Source organism: Drosophila miranda, chromosome 4 (assembly GCF_003369915.1).
Source record: "Drosophila miranda strain MSH22 chromosome 4, D.miranda_PacBio2.1, whole genome shotgun sequence".
Lineage (NCBI taxonomy): Eukaryota > Metazoa > Arthropoda > Insecta > Diptera > Drosophilidae > Drosophila > Drosophila miranda.
Genome location: NC_046677.1, coordinates 24,860,186 through 24,881,747, shown reverse-complemented (window position 1 = coordinate 24,881,747; position 21,562 = coordinate 24,860,186). Strand labels below are relative to the sequence as shown.

General features: G+C 45.3%; 2 protein-coding genes across 6 annotated transcripts in view; one reads left to right on the top strand and one right to left on the bottom strand.

Annotated features, from left to right (window-relative positions):
* The first annotated feature begins 2,349 nt into the window (after positions 1 to 2,349).
* LOC108164124 lies at positions 2,350 to 6,761 on the top strand. 2 transcript variants are annotated; one of them, XM_017299721.2, is made up of 4 exons: positions 2,350 to 2,479; positions 2,536 to 2,629; positions 2,698 to 4,455; positions 4,629 to 6,761. In XM_017299721.2, exons 3-4 carry the CDS (start codon positions 2,743 to 2,745, stop codon positions 6,432 to 6,434), a joined length of 3,519 nt encoding a protein of 1,172 aa, XP_017155210.1. In that variant the 5' UTR covers positions 2,350 to 2,479; positions 2,536 to 2,629; positions 2,698 to 2,742; the 3' UTR covers positions 6,435 to 6,761. The 2 variants fall into 2 exon arrangements, with proteins under 2 accessions (XP_017155210.1, XP_017155211.1); XM_017299722.2 differs by having other exon boundaries at positions 2,350 to 2,629.
* Positions 6,762 to 7,271: 510 nt separating this feature from the next.
* Positions 7,272 to 21,562, bottom strand: part of LOC108162915 (dual 3',5'-cyclic-AMP and -GMP phosphodiesterase 11) — a 59,944-nt gene continuing 45,653 nt past the window's right edge. For 3 of the 4 annotated variants that reach the window (XM_033392564.1, XM_017297894.2, XM_017297893.2), the window contains 15 exons: positions 19,474 to 19,960; positions 17,513 to 17,662; positions 16,972 to 17,449; positions 16,585 to 16,724; positions 15,194 to 15,344; positions 13,393 to 13,548; positions 12,428 to 12,949; positions 12,187 to 12,363; positions 10,797 to 10,883; positions 10,573 to 10,740; positions 10,408 to 10,517; positions 10,159 to 10,347; positions 9,869 to 10,085; positions 9,718 to 9,801; positions 7,272 to 9,645 (listed from right to left, as the gene is read on the bottom strand). In XM_033392564.1, coding sequence (XP_033248455.1) covers positions 8,494 to 9,645; positions 9,718 to 9,801; positions 9,869 to 10,085; positions 10,159 to 10,347; positions 10,408 to 10,517; positions 10,573 to 10,740; positions 10,797 to 10,883; positions 12,187 to 12,363; positions 12,428 to 12,949; positions 13,393 to 13,548; positions 15,194 to 15,344; positions 16,585 to 16,724; positions 16,972 to 17,449; positions 17,513 to 17,662; positions 19,474 to 19,960 — 4,268 coding nt within the window. In that variant the 3' untranslated portion in view covers positions 7,272 to 8,493. The remainder of the gene's footprint in view (positions 9,646 to 9,717; positions 9,802 to 9,868; positions 10,086 to 10,158; positions 10,348 to 10,407; positions 10,518 to 10,572; positions 10,741 to 10,796; positions 10,884 to 12,186; positions 12,364 to 12,427; positions 12,950 to 13,392; positions 13,549 to 15,193; positions 15,345 to 16,584; positions 16,725 to 16,971; positions 17,450 to 17,512; positions 17,663 to 19,473; positions 19,961 to 21,562) is intronic. The other variant, XM_017297895.2, reaches the window with a different exon arrangement.

Sequence of the window (21,562 nt, the reverse complement as noted above, 5' to 3'; positions counted from 1 at the left end):
CGAGAATTTCAGGTCTGGGATACCAGGCGAACAGAAATCAGCAGAAGGTCGCTGGGTTTTTTTTTTAATTTTTAAAATTTTCAACCGTTTTTCGCACCCCAAAAGTATGCAACAGCATTGCTTGATTCTGATTTAGTTATCACCATATGTGGGGAATTTGTTGCATACTTTTGGGGTGCGAAAAACGGTTGAAAATTTTAAAAATTAAAAAAAAAACCCAGCGACCTTCTGCTGATTTCTGTTCGCCTGGTATCCCAGACCTGAAATTCTCGTTTTCTGTTTTTTGTGTGGCCGCTATTCTGAGGGTTGTTGTTGTACAACAACAACTATTTTTTTTATTAAACAATAATAGTCCGTAACTCCGCTATTTGTAGGCCTATTCTGGCGTGCCACATCTTCCTGTGACCGAAAAATATCCTTGATTTAATGGATGTCCTTATCAAGGATCAACGAAAATTTCCCCCGCTATAAATATTTCGGTTTCTCGGTTATTCGTGGGCCGAACCTGGCGTGCCACGGATTCCTGGATCACGGATCAAGGATCAGGGATCAAGGATAGTTCCTCCAGCCCTATTTAGCTTGTTTTCTCAGTTATTTCAGGGTCAATCTGGGCATGCCATTGCTTCCTGTGATCCGAAAACAATATGCTTGATCCTTGCACAAGGACTACAACATGCCCAGATATACATATTTAGCTCTCTAAGGTATTTATAGCCCGATCTGGGCGTGCTATGGCTTCCTGTGACCGTAAGAAATTCCTTGATTTGATGGAGTCCTTCTCAAGGATCAAGGATATTTTCCCCAGTTATAAATGTAACCGTTTCTCGTTTTTTTGTGGGCCTATTCGTGATCTGAAAATATCCTTAATGAAGTCCTTACCCATGATCAAGGATATTTTTTCCCAGATTTCCCAGATAGAGAAACGAAGAAAAAATGTTTGATAATTTTGTTTATTATAATCAAAAGGACTTTTTGACACAAGCTGAATTACAGATAGGATTGTTACTCTATATTCTATTCTATATACATATATTCTATATTCTATTCATCCTGTATGAGTCCTGATTCAGCGGTGGAAAGCACCAACTGCCCGGCGAGCGGCGAACGTACGAGCGTCCTGGATGGCATGGATTCTGGGGGGTTCCTTCACGGTTAAAATGTCCTCTGACCAGCGATTTTATGATCTGGGGGGGGGGGCTGGGATCTGGGGGCCTGGGAACTGAAAAGTATACAGCGTGTAAGGCAAGGTAAGATAGTACTAGGAAGAATATGGATTCACTTACCCTTCCACTTGTAGTCGGTGAAATATTTGTGCTTCAGATTCAAAAACTACGACATTTTCATCTCGAGCAGCTGCTTGTCCGTCCGGGCGAGGATAAGCTTGATTTGTTCGTCCACTTGATGGTTAACTGGGAGAGGAGGTCTTTCTCCGATCCGGCCCAGCTTGGCCCAGATACAGCGCCCAAGTCCTTTGGCTGAGCAAATAATTAAAATACTGGTTTATTCCTTACGCTGAAATTGTAAATCTAAATTTCCCGATGGTTACATCATTATTTTTTGCGAAATTCGTGAAAAAATGGATGTCCTTTTTTCCGATGGCAGTCGACTAGCAGGACTCTCCCGATCACGGACAGACATGCCACGCCCCGATCGGCCGCTGGGTAGCCGAGATATAGTCTACAGAAAAACCAGTGTTTTAATTATTTTCACAACCTCTTGGCTGTTGTGGGAGCTATTTCTCGATTAAATAGGTATAGAACGACACGAAGGACATTCTTTCTCAGGCTCGTGAGGATCCAAACTGTCGTCGAATGATTAAATCTAATCAATCAATTATATTTTTTTAGGAGTAGAGTGTTTTGTATTCTTCTGAAAATCTAATGCGTCTACAATACATGGGAATTAATATGTATTTACATATGTGCGCTGCAGAACTAGTTGCAGCAGATGAAAAACGGGGTTAATGACTGACTGCACTCTGTCTTTGCAGGCAGTGTCTAGCTTGAGACAAAATGCTAAGTTAATTTAGGTACCCGTTGGGATCGCAGTGGGAACACAGTGGTCCGGAAACGTATGTTTAATGTAAGTTATGCTGCCAGCGGCTGCACTCTCGGAGTGAGCGAGATACAACGGCCGGATAGTACTTCGTTCTTGGGAAGAGAGAAAGAGAGAGAGAGAGATGTGCAGTATGGGAACCTGCATAGAATACATTTGCTTAAGTAGAGAGTATCTCCCGAAGTTGCTACTGGTTTTATTGTAAAATGGTATCATGATATCCGGTATGTTGACAGAAAACATTTCAAATGGCTTTGCGATTCAAGTAGGCCGTGGCGTAAAGTATTTGACAATGGCAGCAAACATTTAGTATTAAGGCACAACACGCCATGCAACAAACTAAAAACAAAATTTAAAGTTCAAAATAAAAAATCCAAATATCAAGTGCACGATCCCTTGAAAAATCATACAAAACTAGGAGAAGGTATATATATATATATATACATATATATGGTGTACATAGCTTACAAAAACCAACAGATGTGCCTCAGTTTTGAATCGTAGAAGAAGTGCAACAACCAGCACCAACACAACTGATCCTTAAAGATCAAGAGTGAATTGGACTTATTAAAAAGTAAGTAATCGAAATGGAAACAATTAAGTCAGCAAGTACTACAATTTGTTGTAATTATGATCGAATAGAAACCATTCGGAGAATAGATTAACAACTGATACGTGAAAAACAATATGTCATGCAAAAGGAACATGATTATTGTGTTGCTGGCGAACACGCTCTCGACGCATATTGAGATACAACGCAAAGCCTTCGAGGAGCTGGAGAGAGAATTCCACGATGATGAAAGCACTATGACCCTATGTGAGCTCCTTGACTCAAGGCATCCGTCAGAGCTGCGTCTAAGCGCTGCGCAAATAATATCGAAGCGGCTGTCACCATTCGATCGGTGGACAAGGCTGTCATCGGACATGCAGGGCAATGTACAAAAGATTATTTTCAACGCGCTGCAGTCACTGAACGCCCATGTAGAAGTTGTTCTTCAGCAGATGATTGTGCATATTGTAAGTGTTCTGATGGATCACGAAAAAACCAACATCAGCGGCGGCAACTGTAGATGGACCGACGCCGTGTTCCAGTACGTAGAGGCCATATGTCTCTCTAGCGAGCCAGCGTACCGGAAATTGGGTGCTACCGTGCTGGGCCTTATGGCCGATGTAGCTCCAGGTGTGTTCGTTAATCAAATGGACCGAACTCAGCGGATTCTCGTGAGTGGTCTGCGCTTGGCCGACGAAAGGGGCCTTCTGGGGACCCCGATATCTGATTGTCTGTGCAAGGTGTGGAACCGATCCCTACCTACAGGTCACAAGCATTTGACCAATGGAACCGCCGTGTCGGCCTCTGTGCCCCTCGTTATGAAAAAACTGAGACTGGCTACCTGTCAGGATCAACCAGATCGCGGCAATTGCGTATTCAATCTTCTCCACAATCTAGTGGAGTTCACACCCGAAGTGGTTCGGATGCAGTTGCCGGTCGTGCTGGAGGATCTGATACCTATAATCGAGGATATCTCATTGAACAGAGGCCTCCGCGTGCGGTCAATTGAATTCTTGGGCTGCCTTATTCACAGCTGGCGACGCGACATAGTCCGTATGCACTGGATGAACAAGATTCTCAATGCACTGCATAGTCTGTTTGTTGAACGTATACTAGATTTGGACAGTCAGGATAGTGATGCAGATGTACTCGCGGCTGGCATTAGTGTGCTGTTAAAGCTACTCCAGCGATCATCCACATCCAAAATGGCATCACGTATACTCAACCTCATCGAGCCCATAGTGTATGATCAGGAGCAGCAGTCCGAAGCGAAACGCGGTGGCACACAATACTTTTTGGCGGTGATGGCCGAGGGATTCGCCCATCAACTAAGCCAACAATGTATGGATCGATGCATGTCCATTGTCCAGAGCGGGCAATTGGATTCAAATCCTGTGGTACGCCGGGCATCACAGTATGCGATAGCCAAGATGGTGGAATGTCTCCAGCCTGAGATCACACTGCAGGCCGCTACAGTGTTCTCGATCTTCTATAGCTTTCTCGACACGGACAAATTGTCGGAAAATCTGCTACTCTCGAAAAGGGAATCTATCAAAAATTCCAACATGTTGTACGCCCTGGAAACCTTCATCGAGAGCCTGAGACCTAGAGCACTTCAACCGCATTTAGCCGATCTCATGTCTCGACTTATTCCCTACATTCAACCGCAACAGAATTCATTGTGCATGCAGTACTTTGTGCTCCGTAATATCACTTCTCTGGCCCGCAAATCGAGGACAGCATTCCAGCCGTACTTTGATCCAGTTTGGGACGTGGCTCGAGCATTAGGCGATGTAAGGGGTGATGGACGGGATGAGCTAGAAATTGTAGTCAGGATGCAATTTTTGCAGGTAAAGGATTGAATACGGTTGAATTGAACGATCACATGACTCGTGATAAAAGTACAATTTTCATAGTACATAGACCTTGGCTATCTTGTGCCTTTTGATCGACTTCTTTTAAGTTATTCGACAGTCTCACACTTCATAGTTTGTAGATTCAATAAAATGATTTTTCTCTCCAGGTCATTGCCACATTGGGTCGGGTGAGTCAGGAGAAGTTCGCCGCCCTGTGTCCCCGGCTAGTAGACTTAACCCTGGAACTGATGCACAACAAGCCCGACATGATAGAATTTACGTACCCGCTGATGTCCGAGCTGGCTGCCGTGGTGCCCGAAAAGTTCAAAGAGCCCTTCCCTGGGATCATCAGCAATCTGTTCGAGATCATTGATCGTCTGAATGCCGAAGGCAGCGCTTTTGCGGCCAGCGAGGATACCGATGAGCGCGAGGCAGCTTTCCGGTGCATCAACAGTTTTGCCGTCAACTTGCCGGACCTGCTATTTCCATATAGGTCGAAGGCCCTGAGCCGTGCTCTCAAGAGCTTCGGCCAGAGAAAGGAGCTCGTGCAACGAGCTGCCTTCGAAGCGCTCTCCAAGATTATACAGCTTGAGTGGAGCAGTTGGGATCTGTGGAGGGCCATGAAGCTGTGCCACAAAGTGTTCCCACATCTGATTGAGTTCATGGAGACCGCCAGTGACGCCGAAAACGTCACTGCCGTCTTGGCCTGTGTCCAACTACTGCTGGAGGATTCAAAGACCCATTGCCGAGTGCTGAAGAACTATGCGAACGAGCTCCTATTGCTTATGCAGAAGATCCTGCAACGTCGGCTGCGGTGCCAGGTTGTCAAGGACAACACGACGCAGCGAGCGCTGTCAATGGAACGCTACAGTGAAATCGTTTACCAGGAGAGACAGTTGACGGAAATGGTGGGCAACGTGCTGCCCGACCTTGGCAACAGGGTGGGACAGAAGGAGTTCAGCAAACACTTCCGGCGGCTAGTCATACACTGCGAGCGCAGCTGCATGCCGCAGGTCGAGGATGGAAATACGAGTATCAGCAGTCATCAGTCCATCGTCGTTTACGTCCTCTCCCGCTGCATCGCCCAGCTGGGCAACAAGGGAAGGCCATACTATAATATTCTATGCGATGGCATCCTCAAAGGTCTGCTCGATGAGAAGCGGAAGGTGCGACAACGAAGCCTGCTCTCCCTGAAACGGATGATCCACCATGCCAAGGATGAGGTGAAACATATCATAAAGGCCGTCTCGGGGACTGTTATCACGGCTCTCCATCAGGACACGATCCTCCCGGTGGCCGAGCAGGACCGTTTCTGCGGACTGGTCTGCCTCATGGTCATCACTGATCACCAGCATTGCCCCATCGAGCAGTTTGTCGACGCGATCATCCGCCATATTCCCTTTGGCGTTGTCCAAACTGAGTACACCACTGTGACTCGTTGTCTTATGGTGCTCTTTGCGCACTACTATGACCATGTTCGGCCGCATTTGTCCAAGGTCCTCCAATTGATCACTTCAATTATGGACAAACAGGAAATCACGGACAAACGGTCCCACAAGTGGAAGAAGTTGCTACTTTTGATCCGCAAGAAACAGTCCGATTTTCTGAAAGACAACACGAAGCAGCGCCAACTCCTTAGCTACGACAAGGAGCAGCCCGAACTCTTAAGCGAGGACACCGAGATGTCTGAAATCTTAAGCGACGACACCGCGATGTCCGAATTCTATAATGAGGAGCCCGATCTCTTAGCTAGGGAGGACGCAGTGGAGCAGTCGGAACTCATTAGCGACGACAATAACCAGTCTGAGCTCTTAAGCGACGACAAGAAGCCATCCGAACTCTTAAGCGACGAGGAGCAGTCCGGACTGGTTAGCGACGAGGATAAGTCAGGACTGCTTGGCGATGACAAGGAACTTCCGGAACCCTTAGCGAAGTCCGAACTCTTTACCAATGACAAGGATCAGCACGCATAAATTCATGTACCTATTCGTATATTTCAAAATTCTTTTGTTGTGAGAACTGTAATCTGTAACAGACTGTCTGTGAGAGGCATTTTAAATAAGAGTATAACATAAGACCCAATTAGTAGCATTTTGATAAGTGGTTCCATTTAGGATCTTGTCTTGTCTTTTGGTTTGGATTTGTGCATGATTTGCCGGCATCAAATTATGCGATAGACAAGATTGTTTGAATGTCTTCAGCATTGCAGTCTGATGGCCTATTCTCGATTTTATATATGCGACTCTCGAAAAGGAAATCCATCAAATAATTCCAAAATGTTCTACGCCATGGAAACCTTCATCGAGAGCCTTGAACCTAGATCACTTCAACCGCTTATACCCGGCCTTATGTCTCGACTTATACCTTATTCGAATTCCATGTGGTTGCATATGGCCGGCAATGCGAAGACTGCATTCGAGCCGTACATCGATCCACTATGCGAGTAAGGCGAGAATCCGATCGTGGCTGCTGTGCCGCTTTCAATTGTCATGAAATACTGATGCTCACAATAAGACGCTCCACATAAGATGGCTCGGATGACTAAAAACTTATATTTTGTTTTAGTTTGCCGAGCTGTGAGTTAATACTGAATGTTCGCATGAACCGATAGTTCAGCTGCCAGTGTCAAACGACCGATTGGATAACACTTGGGGCCAAGGCCAACCTCAATTGAAGGGGAATTCGGAATGCTTTCTGTCAATCCAAACGTCAAAATACCCGATGTCCTGCCTGATACAATTTGACTACTATTTTACTACTATAACTAATTCGTTCAATTAAATCTATATTTTAAATAGGATTCGGAAATGTTTAAGATATTTTGTTGCTTTATTTAGTTTTGCCTTGTTGAACAGGGTTCCATTACAGCAAATATTTTGTGTATTTTCGATAGGAGGATTCTCTATAATGCCGACAATAAATAACAAAACTCACAAAGTACAATTTAATCTAAAGAAAGGATTATACATACATATGTACTCTATATACTCGTAGATCTGCATCTGCACAAATATGTAATGGCAATTAGCCCAAGTAACGCACACACACAGAACGTTAGACGTGCTGGTCAGAGTTAGGGTTAGGGTTAGATGCTCAAAGGATGGTTTTGCATAGTATGCCATCGACATAACACATAGATACAATTACATAATGTATATTATTATCGCGTAACATTACAATTATTTAAATTCGAAAAGAGCGCAGAGAGGGGGAAAATCAAAGCGCTTAGTGTTTTCATCTTCTGGTATTCTTCTGTGTTCTTTGTGTGTGTCCGGAGAGGTTATATTAAAAACTAAGGGTCCGACTAAGCGGCGGTTGGTTGCTTGGTTGGTTGGTTAATGCTACTAAAGTTAGACTTTTGGTACCCATAGAGATAATTCAACTAACGTTTACGTTTACATAAGAGTTATACAATCATTATCATATCATATCATCATAGTATCATAGTATCATATCATATGTATGTATATGTATGGGGGGTAGGGGGATATTACAATACTTTTTCCTTTTTGCCATGCTTTAGGGATGCTGCTTTATGCTCTATAAAGTACAAGTACTGTACATGAGCCAACACGGGCAATTCTCATTTAAGAATCCACTACTCTGACTTTTTTGGTACAATTTTTGTTTTGTTTGTTTTTTTTGCTTAAACATCTAGAGAATTTGACTTCTTTGCTTTATCATTTTATCATTCTATCATTTATGATTTATCTATCGTATGGACTAAAATTGAAGATACACAAACACACACATAGATCAAAAAATATACACACACATATGGATATAGGAATCTTTTTGCTTTTTTCTATATAGTTCTTTAGAGTGTAGGCTATGCTTATGGTATGTTCTTTATCGTTTTCGTTTTCTTTCATTATCTTCCTCTACTGCACTGCGATACTGTTGCTCAATAGAAAATGTTATATACAAGATGAGAGAGAGAAGTGTACATATATGTATAGTGTAGTGTAGTGATGGTGGATGTTTGTATGTATGTACATATTGAAGATTATTTAATTGGGATGTATTTTTCATTTATTTGTCAGCTGCCAAGGCGGTGGCTCCCCCATTGCTGTTTGTCTCCGAATGACGACGCGCCAGTAGATGATGATGATGATGGTTTTGATAGCTGCCGTACGGCATTCCATGACCATTCGGTGTGCACCCATTGCCAAAGGGCAGACCATCGAGATTTCCAATTTTACCCACAATTTTTGGTATCCTATCACTTTCCGATGAGGCATTGAGGCTGATCAGGCCGCTGCCACCGATGCTGGCCGTGCCAATGCCCCCACCGATTATGGGATGGTGATTCTGATGCGACTGATGCGAGTGATGATGATGATGATGATGATGACCAGCATGACTGTGGCTATGACTGTGACTATGATGATGATGATGGTTGTTGTGGTTGTGGTTGTTTATCATGGGCGTGCTCTTGCAAAGAGCAGCCGTGCCATTCCTGGACTCCAGATCCTGGGTCCCCTTCAGGGAGCTTGTCTTGCGCACCTGGAGGCCGCTGCGCTGCGACTGGTCGCAGCTCCTGCAGCGCGGCTTCTGTGCGGCTGTGCTCTGACGTTGCAACGCATTCAGATTGGCTGCCACGAGTCGGGCCTGCAGCGTCTTTGAGGGCGAAACGGGTGTGCTGTCATCTTCGCCAGTGGGCGGCGGCGTGGATGCACGGCTGGAGGCTGTCGACGAGGTTGCCGAGGACAGGCAGCTGCTGTTCGACTCCACTTCGGTATCGGCATCAGCATCGGCATGACCGTTCTCTGTAGTGCTCCTCTCCTGCTCCTGCTCCTCTGGTGCGGCAGCAACCACATCGTTACAAGCATCATCATCATCATCACTGGGCTGGGTGCTGGTGGGATGAGAAGCAACGACGGCAATGTGGTTATTAGTTGTGTTGCTGCTGTTGGCTACCGCTGTGAGTGTGCCATTTACGCTTTGGTCTGCTTCAGCATCAGCTTGTGCCACATCATCATCACTCATCGTCGCGGCCTTGCAGTCACCATTCGATATCACAATTTGCTGCTCGTTCTGCTCCTTTTGATCCTTCTCCTTCTTCTCTTCCTCTTCCTCGTCCTGACTAGTTTTGCTTCCATCGGCCATATCGATCCAATGCCCGCGATTATCGCGCACACCCTCGACAAGAGGTTCCAGCTTGTCCGAGAGTGTGGCAAAGGCCTGAAGGGACACAACATCCAAAATATACATTTAATAATAACCGAAAAGGTGAGACTAAAGGGAAAGACATACCTCGTAGATGGGCATGCAAATGGAATCAATAAAGTTCACTTGCATCATGGGCAGCTCGTCCTCCTTTTCGCGATTCATGATATCCTTTAAGGGGAGATGAATAGATGCTTAGACTCTTACAATAATCACCGTTTAAGGTTTCAGTTCTTACAATCGGAGTTATGTTCAGCTCCTGCTTCTCCATGTCGCCCTGCTCGAAGAACTCGGAGCTAACCAAATCGGCCACACGCTTCTCAATCTCCCAAGGCTTCGTGATGGCCGACAAATCACAGACAGTCATGCTCATGGCCCGCAGCAAAGCACGCGGTTCCTCGCCCACCCAATGGCTCAATGGCTGCTCCACGCTCTCCAAGAATGGGCCACGTTTTCTGAGGGGTACACGTACAAACAAAACAGTTATGCCTCAAGTTTCATTTGGGGTTTGTCTGCCTCAGAACTCACTTGAAATACACTGCCAAATCGGTGGACAGAATGGCATCTTCCAACACCCGTATAACCCTGCAATAATCATCGGAGGAGAGATTGGCCAGTATTTGATTTCCAGGGCTATTCAAAATCATCAGACACTGATCGAAATGATGATGCTCCATGGTGGATGTGGAGTACAGCTGCGCCAGAGGCGAAGAGGCTCTAAGAAGTGAAGTTTTTCTTTAGAATTGAAACACTTTTAAGGCACTTCCTCCAACGTACTTAATCTGAAAGGAGTTGTTAGTCCCTCGATGGTCGAGATCATGACACAGGCAGCCAATAATGAGAGCCAAGCATTCAATTTCGCCAAAGATCTTCCACCATTGTGTGGTCTAAAGAAAAGATGGTTATATTTCATGCTAAATTCATTGTTCTGTTTCTACTCACCGTCAGAATGGCAAACATCATTTGGGCCACATTGAAGGCATGCCGCCAATTGTGATACGTAACATTGCGATAGTTCTTTTTGACGCTCAACAGCCAACGGCACAGCACTTCGTAGTCAATATGAAAACGCTCCACAAAATCGAGATCCAGAAACATGCGCAAACAGGCCTACAAATACAGTACAATTGGGGTATGTTCCATGAAGATTTCCAAGAGAAACGTACCTTCAGTGTATCATCATCTTCAAAGTGGATGTCATCGAACTTAAAGTCGTGTAGGCGGAAATGTACGGCCGATGGTACACGAAGTCGCTATAAAGATATATCGAAGAGTGTTCAAGAAATTAATTTATTACAAAGCAGGTTTCTGTAAGGAGTTCTCTTAGGTTATGATTGGTTATATTTAAAGGTTAGAGGTCTACGCTTTTGCTATAGATAACTTATTGCTTTTTAATGAGCTATTGTCATCGATATTTTATCACTTAATTATCGCTTATTTTATGTACATATAGTTTTTACATTAATCGATTCACTTTAAAGCAATTTGTCGGTCCTTCAAAAAGATTTACTAGATTAAGAATTATCAAATGATAATTTTTAAATATTCCTTATTCCGTAAATTCCTTAAAACCTCTATAAACTATTCATTGAGTCGTGGTATTTCTACAAAATTAATTATGTATCAACAAATGTCCTTCCTAATCTATTAAATCTGCTTGGAACTTTGCTTAAGCATCTCCTATTCCACAAAATCTCTTCCAAAAAGTAAATAAAAACCAAAAATCTCCCGCACTGGACCCTCATCTCCTGGCTGGCTGGGTGGCTGTCAGGGAAATGTTAATGGCGCTACATTAGCCACCAAAGCGGAATAGAGAAGTACCCCGCACAAAGGAAAAAAAAACCCTACAGCATAGCCGCAGGGGGGCCAAAGTCACTGTCGAGAATTGCAAGAAAAAAAGGGTTCGTTCTCTTCCTTGATGCGGTAATCGCCTCGCATCGCTCTGTGTCCGTCGTGAAAGTAAAGCCAAAGCCTAGTATGGCATAATTTTAATTAAAATTAATAACATCCCAAGATCTTCGTCTCCGGCTGACAAGCCGACAGGCGGTCATAATTTTCCTCGAGCATAATTACAGCAAGTGTCCGACTGGGAGACAAATGGAAAAGGACTACTCGACTGGACTACGGCCTCCTGGTGCTTGCTCCCTCTCTCTGGTATAAAAGTTTCCTTTTGTCATACTTTTGTGCGAACAAACTAATTAGAACTGTCAACACGCCGGTCGGTTGGTCGGTTTGGTTGGTTGGTCGTGGGTTAAGGGGAAAGACCCTCCCGACACGACAGCTTGTTGCTGCTGTTTCTGTTTCTGTCAGCAGCGGCAATAATAAACCGTGAAGTAAAAGCCCCACAGCTCCATGGGACAATGGCAGCAGTGGGGACAGGACGGGACACGACAGGACACCTTTATTTATGGCCTGACATAAAAATTAAGAGCGCAAAGCAGTCCGGCAGTGACCTTTTCCCTATCTACAAATGAAGTGAACGCAAATAAAATTAACCAAAAGCAAGTGCCCCTCCGAGACGCCGACGACGACGACAAGGTAGAACTGAAAACTTACACGCAACCGATGGGCCTCGTCCATGGTGGCCGAGGCATGATAGCTGAGCACCTCCAGGGTGACGCTCTGCTTGGCCATTGCCACAATGGCCTTCTCGTACATGTGCGTGTTGTGAATGCCCATGCCACAGAAGATGGCGAACGCCTCCACAAAGTTCTCATCGTTTTTGGTAAAGTCCTAAAGGGAAAACCGAATGAAAACTTTGGGGTGAAGATCGTTGATTCCTTTGTAGGCCACTTACCAGTTCATTGAATTTGTTTATCAACTGAATGACGCCTATAATCTGTCCCAAAGAGTTCTTGATGGCCATGCACAGGATCGATCGATGCTTGAAGCTGGAGTTCTCGTCCACTTTCGAGTCGAAGCGATCGTCCTCGTAGGCATTCGGCACCATCACAGTCTCCCCCGTGGTGGCCACATGTCCGGTGATGCCAATGTTGATGGGGAAACGCGACTCGTAGGGGCTGGTGCGCGAGGTGGCCTCCTCCTCGCGGAGGTCGTTCGCCTCAAAGTCAAAGACCCGCGAGAAGCTGCCCTTGTCCGCCTCGTGGACGAGCAGTATCTGGACGCGCTGGCACTGGATGAGACTCTGCATGTGCGTGAGTATGCGGAAGACCATGTGCTCGATGGTGCTCTGCTCCTCGAAGATCATGCGTGCGAGATCCAGCAGCACTTGATTCCGTTTGATTTCCAATTGAGATTTCTCGTACAGTTGGGCATTGCGCAGTCCGATGCCACAGAATTGCAGATACGAGGCAAAGACCTGTTCGGTAAAGAGCCAAAAGGATTATGCCAAAAGGATTAAAACACACAGAAAGCCACGCCACAGAAAATGACGTTGAAAAATTCCATAAAAATATGAGAGCACGCACACACATACACAAAAGATGGATAATCCCCGATGGCATTTTGTCTGACATTCTGCTAAGCTTTCTTAACAAGTTTCCCCCTTTTTTCCTTTGTGTTGAATAATGAATGCAATTTGCCTCTGAGGCCAAAAGTGGAAGGAGAAAGAAGAGACTCTGCTCTGCAGTGAGCTGCAGCTCTTATGTGGCTTATAGCCGAAACAAAAGACACCATCAGACCCCATTCATTCACCCATCCATCTACCCATCTATCCTCTTATCCATTCAGTCAGTCAGTCATTCACTTCCGGTCGCACACACCCACCCTCTCCCGCACTGCACCGCACTGCACTGCACTCACCTTTTCATCGATTTCGGAGAAGCACTCGCCATTCACTTTGTTGATGACTTGAGCAACGCCAATCACATCCCCAGAGGAGTCCTTGATGGGCATGCACAGGAGGGCCTTTGTCCGGTAGCCGGTCAGCGAATCGATTTCACAATTGAACCGATCATCCTGTGTACGCGGGTGAGACAAAAATATACGGGAGAGAATTAATTTATTAGTAATATATGTATACAAATATATTTCCTACAATTTTTGATAGACAAAAAGTTTTGCATTCAAAAGTTTTCTTACTTAAATTGTATTTAAAAAGAGAGAACGTGAGAAAATGCCTTTTCTATGAACCTTTTACTGCCCTTCACTCTTTTTGCTAAGCCATAGTGGGAGAGAGAAGGAGAAAGAGTAAAAGCAAACCAATTGATAATAAGCTTTGGAATCACTGCTAATCATAATCTTCGAGAAATTGCAATAGTAACTGTACAGTAGTTCCGTACCAGAGAGAGAGAGAGAGAGAGATGGAGGGGATACGCGAGGCGGCGGGGGGCAGACCAGATACAGGTGTCGTTTCTAAATATTTTAGGTATATAAGGGGAATATTTGTATCTAATATTCGAAAACATTTACTATGTTCTTTTATATGTGAACTTCCTTATTTTACGAGTACTATATTTGGACTTCTATTACTATTTCTACTCGACATTGACACACATTCTTCCCCCAAAAGGCTTTATCTTGCTTCTTACCACTAAAAGAAAGTACTGTTCTCTTGTTAACCCATTTTGGGGTTATCATGTTGTTGGCTTCGGTAAACGCCCCAGACGTCTGGCCTGTTGACTGACATTTGTTTGTGGAGCCACTTAGTTCAGACAAAAGTCCACACGATCTGCGCACTCGAGCACATCGAAATGTCTAATAATACGAATAAACCGAATAATGCCTTTCATTCACACCAAAAATCGGCTGTGGCTGTGGTTGCTGTTGCTGTTGCGGTTGCGGCGGTGGTGTCTGTCTGTATTTGGCTCGATTTATCTGCGCTCTGGTCGCGCTGTCTGGTACCGGTGTCAATTATTGTTGTGCCTTGATTAATTGTGCCAACAAAATCAGAGGAAGATCTATCTTTATGTGGCTCCCAGGCCCAGTCCGAGTCCCAGTCCGATCTGCTGGTTGTGCGTCATATTTGCTCGGGAGTTTATCTACATTTTTGGCGGCGGCTTAAGTTGACTTAAGCGAAGAGAAACAGAAACAGAAACATTCCAAGGCTTCAATTAAAGCCTTAACTTGAGAAATAAGAGAAAAAAGAAGAGTGGCCATATCTGGGTGGGTCTGAGGGGGCCTGTGGCTATGATATAACATTGCCTAACACGGCCTTGTCTTTGCCACAAGATTAATTACGCTCCAATTGGCAGACAGGCCCGCAAGAAAAACTGCCAAAAAATATAAAACAGAGACACAGAGAGGGGGAGAGAAGAGCAGAGATATCGCGGAGCAAAGAATGAAAGGAAAATGTGAAAAGTGTTCAGTGAGCAATTCAATTGAAAACTTAAAGAGCAGGAGAGCAAAGAACATCCGTCCGACATGTGTGGGGGCCGGAACCGGACCGGATCCCATTCTCCCATAAATCTCACAATCAAATGGAAGACATCTACTCCTGCTCCTGCTCCTGCCCCAAAAAAATTAGGTTTTGCTTTTACTCCTGCCCCCAAAGAATGTTCTAGTGCCCCTCAATGACGTGATTTATGGTCTCTTTTTGGCATACGAATTTGTCAAATTTCGCTCTTAAAGATAGACAGAGACATTCTCTGGCTAAAGTACTGACCTGGTAAGCATCTGGTATATTGACGGGCTCCCCGCTTTCGGCCACATGGCCGGCAATGCCCGTGCCCCAGGCCACACGGACCTCCTCTTGCTGCTCCATCTCCTCCACGGTGCTCCGGGGGCACACATCGAACAGCTTCGAGACGAGGCATCTGCAACGTGGCGGAGAAGAGAAGAAAATAAGTTGAAAGAATTATAAATTGTGTTGCAAATTGCACAGCAACCCACTGCCCATTCGCCCCTCTATTGTTCCGTGGAATACAAGGCAAAGTTTAGCTCTAGTCTGGCAGCTTCCTTCCTTCCTGCCTGGCGGTGCTCCTCTTCTCGTATCCTTTTTCGCTATCCTTTAGCTGTTCGCTCTTTAAAAACTTTTTGTGCGAATGGCAGGGTGGCGGCAGAAGGAGTCGGAGTCGAGTATTTGCCAAATGCGCGTGCAGACAATTGCAATTAGCGTTGCCAGCAAAATGGCGTCATACGATGCATACAAAATGGCTGCTGCTGCTGCTGCTGCTGCTGCTGCTGCTGCTGCACGCTACATGCCGCATGCCACCCCTGCCTTTCCTGCCACACATTCTGCTTAAGGTTTCTCCCCTCCCCCTCCTGTCTGCATGGCATTTATGGTGGGAATATCAAGCGTAGAGCAACGCATTCGCATTCGAAATCATAAAATCCCAAAAATAAATGCCATCAAAATGTTGCCAAAGACAAAGTTGAAGCTGCCACTGCACTCTGCCACTCTGCGAGGGGAGTCATGCCACATTCTACCAAACAAAATGAAGTCATCCACAAATTCTATGGAAAAAAAACCACTCGCCTGATTGCTATTGGAAAACTTTTCTTTCAACAAAAAAAAAAAGGAATGGTAGTACAAAATATTAAGGATTTATGGCAATTGTTTAGCTATTATTAATTTATATTTAGCGAATAATATATATAAGCGAATTAATTTTTGAAAGGATTTAAGAGTGGAATTAAAGCAAAGATTAAGGTAGGATTTACAGATATGTAAATCAAGGATTACAGATGAAGCAGGGGTCAAAGAACACACCATTGTGGCATGCCCAAAACTACAACAAACTACAATGCTGCAGCCCCCAGCTGGGCGGCAATGCACTAATCCAATCATCCATGGAAAATCTATGGAAAACATCTGTGGTCAAACGCTCATTTCGAAATCTGAACTCACAAATAAAATTGAAAGCTTATAGACCTGCCAGCTAGTGGTTCCACAACTTCTCGCAGGCTAAGAAATGTATTGTTAACCTTCAAATTTATAAATAAAAAAACTAAATAAAAACTACATGCACCAAACCATTCCTTCCACGCTTTTTTTCATTTCATTCCCCAACTTCTATCCCAAACAAAACAGATCCTAGTGTTTAGTTAACGCACTTCTTGAGTCCATCGGGTCCATTGCAGCGTCCTTGCACCAGGAACAGCGATCCACGATCCGCGTTCAACAAAATGGAGACATTCTGCAGTATCTTGTGGCAGAGCGTGCGGACTTCCAGTTCATTGCAGATATCCTTTACCTAAGAGTTCGAAAAGATGGACAATTATTTGCATAAGAAATGCGCCAATTGATACAAATGTATCTCTATCTATAGATAGAGCGAGATAATAACGCCTGACGTCTTTTGAATGTTTGCCGATAGCAACGTCAATTGGAAAGCCAAACAGAAAGCCAACAAACAAACACGTCAACGCGTAAACGTTGTAAGCTCTATTAATAGATACATAGATACACAGATACATTTGGAGGCGACAATGGACACTCACCAGTTCAAAAATGATTTCCTTTTCGTCGAGTTGCTTGAGCTCGTTGCGCGACAGCCGCTGCGGTCGCTGGATGCAATGATAGAACTGGTACGAGGACGAGGATCCGCCCCCACTGCCTGGGGAGCCTCCACCACCAGCACCGCCACCAGTTCCCGCGGTTCCTGCTGCCGCACCGCTGCTGATGCTGCCCGAACTGCTGCTGCCCACCGCCCCGCCTGCCTGGTAGTGGCTGTGCTGGCTGTGGTGCAGATGCTGATGCGGATGATGGTGGTACGAGTGGCCGTGGTGGTGGCTGTGATACTGATACTGTCCCGCCACAACGCCCCCCACATTCTGCAGATTCGAACAGGATCCGCCCACCCCCACGCCGTTGTCCATCATCGGCGGCCCAATGCTCAAGAACGTCGGCGTCCCGTCGATGGTGTTCACAATCGGCTTCAGCAGTCCACCTCGCTCAAATTCGTGAGCAGAGATTTTCCTGTAAATAAATCTCTCTATAGTTCTGTCCACTGATTGGTGGGTTGGGCTCTCCTGTACTTACCGCACTGGTGTGGTGGCTCCAGAGCCGCCACGCGAGGAGCTCGTCTGTCCATTGGGATGTGTGGGTGAGCTGCTGGAACAGACCACATCATTGCCCGCCGTGGTGGCATGGGAGACCAGCCAGGCATCCACCGTTTGACGTGTGGCTTTTCTACGGAACGGGAAATGGAGGATATGGATTAGACTAGGGCGATGCCTGGATACAGCGTCTGGACTCGTTCTGCAAGACCTTCCTCCATAAGATTCCAAACAGCAGATTGATTTCTACCCAATTTATTTATATTTCTAGAATAGTCGTATGCTCCGAAGGATTCCTCGTTTCCAATATATATGTCGAGCACATCCTAAAACCCTTCATTGAATCATATATTATCCCTTCGAAAGCTCTTGCCTCACTGCACTCCCTCCTGCCACTGCACCACTCTACCAGTTCCTGCAGCCTGCATCCTCCCCCTTCTGAGTTGTGTCTGTGAGTTTCTCCATTTAGAAAAAATCACTAAATGAACTGCTGGACACACGCTCCAGGATATTCTAGTGATATGCATGCGTGCCGCATAAAATTGTCTAATAAAAGACCCAGCTCATAAATATTCAGACAGCGAGAAGGATCCTCCCGTACTACTATCTTCCGCCTCTCATCAGTATGTGGCCTTATAGGCACGCGCTTTTGGCATAAAAACCACCATCCATGGAGCACCCCTAGGACCCGGACCAGACCCACAACAGCAGCAATCACAGCGGGCCACAGCCAGAGAAAGGAGGAAAGGAGGAAGGAGTATTGGTTGAAAAAGAGGAGACCTTTTCCAGGACAAGCGGCATATTCTTATGCAAAGTACAAACATACAGACACACACCACACCACACACCCCTTTTGTCCAGCCTCCTATTTAATGTCCTGCCCCGCAGACAGAGAGGGAGAGAGAGAGAGAGACAGAAGCTAAACGGAACGCTCCGTCCTGCCTGCTCGACCATGAAAATAAAGCCCAATTTATGTTTTTAGTTGTTAGTGATTTTTATTATGTGTCATAGACAACTCCTCTCCCTCTCCCTCTGCCTCTCCCTGCCCCCTTTGCATGCCTCTGTGGATGTGTCCCCTGCTGCGGGAAAAGGCAATTTCCGGTTTATAGCGGAAACGAGCTAGCCCTCGGTTCATGGCCAACGCGTCCCCTTCCACCCAGGCGCTGCCTTTACCATAAATATGGCCGATTGTTTGCCATGCGGCCAGAGAGGGTCAACACCAGCGACCAAACGTGGCAGTGGCATGTGGCAGTGTGTCAGTGCGACAGTGAGGCAGTTGCAGTTGCAAATTTTCGAATTTATCAGTGGAAAATACGAGTAGATTATTTGCATGGCATACTCGTATGTAGAGCGCATATTGTATTGATGGAACATCTGCTTTAGAGCAGATGCAATTTACGTACCTTTCCCCCCTGCTGTGGACATGACTCGAAGGGTATCGACGGGTATCGACGGGTAATCGGATTGGAATTTGGGAGGAGCGGGTGGCGAAACTTATTGATTCGACAAAGTTCTCCCTCAAGTTGGACCAAGAAATGTGTGGGGAAAAGGGAATGAAAGGTTCTTTTAAGATACCCATCTCTCAGCTAAAGAGCTACTAAAGGTATCTGCATTGGAGTATTTGTATCTATTAATATCTATAGCTTTTTGCCTGTCTGCCCATCAAATCAATCTATTCAATTCATGACTTGATCTCCATGTACGGAGACATTCATTTGTCTTGGTAAAAACCTTCTCCCGTTTATAGATTTCAGTTGCAGTTCCGATTATGTCATCACTAGTAGTATTCATTGATCTATTCTCCATCATATTTCATCTATTCATCTGATAGGGTGATATTTCTTATATTAATCCATCTATTCCTCTGGCGATTCTTCCATTAATACCCCTATTCCTTCTCCTATAGAAACTATATATTCTATATCTCTATCCTTTATGTCTTACCTTATAAAATAATCCTGTACAAATTCCTGATTCTCATCCAGCCAGGCCTCCATTCGCGCATGCTCTGGATCGTAGGGCGGTCTGCTGTGCTGCGGCGACGACGACGCATGATGCTGGTAGGACTGATGCTGATGTTGCCACTGCTGCTGTTGCTGTTGTTGTTGCTGTTGCTGCTGCTGCATCGACGGCTGTGTGGCATACAGCTGCAGCTGTGGATAGGCGGAGGAGAGGGCTGGTGGGGGTGCCGCAGCAGCCGATCCAGATCCAGATCCAATATTATTCTGATTGCTGCTGCTGCTGCTGCTCAGCGGCTGATAGTGGTGGGCGGGTGATGGCTGGTGTGCGGCTGGTGGCAGGGGGACACCGGTGCGTGTGGCAAGGAGGAGCGAGTGCTCGCCGTAGCCATAGCCGTACCCTGTGCCCCCCTGCTCCGCATTCATTCGCAACGGGGTCGTCGCCGGCTCTTCAATGCTCCGCAAATGCAGGCCTGCAAGAAAGGCAAAGGACGCAAAGGAGGAGATGAGTGTCTGAGTGGGGGATAAATGCATACATACAAATGGATTCATGAATATTTTTAATTCAAATTAAATGCGAATATTTGTCCGCTCTCTTTTTTATGGTTTTCCCCCCTTCCCTTTGGGTAATTTGTTCGCCATGTGGCATGCGAGTGTGCTGACAGTTTTATGAGCATTCCTTTCGGCCACACATCTATTTCACACTGGAATGCCCCGTTTCTCTGTCTCTCTTACATCTCATTCCTGCCACTCGATTGATGCCACATTTGCATTGCAAATGTGGGTCATACATGGGACATATCCTTTAAGGCACACGACACTCGGCACGTGACCAGCAGTGATGCCACCATCCATCCATTTATCACATCCCAGAGCAAAAGTGTCACTGTTTTTGGTACCCTTTCAGCAGGTGAGAGTACACCTCGTTTTGCCAGCAAGTTGGCAAAGCAGGAAGCAGAAAGAACTATACGCCACATAGAGTATGTTTCTAGTAGAATACGGATCTGTTACAAACAGCGAATTACTCCGTGAATCTCTCAAAAGCAACAGCTCTCTCTCTCTCTCAGCATCGCAAAGCCCTGGCTTTACCATGCCTCTCCTTCCCTTTCTAACGCACACCCACTATCGCAGAGCAACACGCTCAACGCCCGCTCTCACCATCTCGTCACCTTTGGATCCTCTCTGAGCGAGTCGTCTCTCTCTCTCACTGACACATGCACAGCAATGGGACAGGCAGTGAACAAGAATAAACATGCACGGGAATGGGACTGGGACTGGCAGTGGACAACAACAAACGGCAGATCGTAAAGAAGGCAACGGAGGATTACACTGCGCACAATCTCGTAATAAATTCTTGGGTAGGAAATATATTTTCTTACATATACTCCTAATCTGTTCCTTACTCAAGAAATCAATGAAAAATTGATGGAAACTTGTGGCAAAATTCGGAAAACTCAGATAATAATATTAAATAAATTATTAAAGACATTCTACCAAAGAAATAAGTCATCTTCCAAGGGTATGCCAAGGTTTTCCCGTTCTTTTCTACCATTTTCTTTGTACTCCATTTCTATAGATATACTCTAAAGAAAAATCTGGAAGAATATCTGGACTTTTTTTCATAATTTTGTGGATTCTTTGAGATCATCACAAGATCGAAGGATAGTTTCACAATTTTATCTACTATTTACCAAAGAAAATCATCTGAAAGAGTACCCAAACCTTCGTTCTTTACATTTTTCGCTCTCTTTTTTCCACTTTTGTCGCAATTTCCTCTTTCAATTTCCACAATTTTCGGAGGTTTCGAGGGTTTGAGAGCAAAATCACATAAATTTGTTCAATTGCTTTTCGGGAAGCTCATCAATTTGTCGCCTCTCTAGGGAAATAACTCCTTTCTCTCTCTTCCACTTTCCCACTTTGCAACAATTAAGTGTCGAGGAGGAATCTCCTTCCCTGCTGCTTTCGACATCGCGGCGTATACGTAATGTTCAATAAATAACATTCGACAGCCTGCCCTTAAAAAGTATCTCAAGTTCAACATGAACCGGAAATATTGGCAATTTCCGTGAATTATT

Coding starts and splice junctions, on each gene's coding strand:
- LOC108164124 (XM_017299721.2), top strand. CDS start 2,743: ATGTCATGCAAAAGGAACATGATTATTGTGTTGCTGGCGAACACGCTC. Junction 4,456..4,628: donor TCAGGATGCAATTTTTGCAG/GTAAAGGATTGA, acceptor TTTTCTCTCCAG/GTCATTGCCACATTGGGTCG.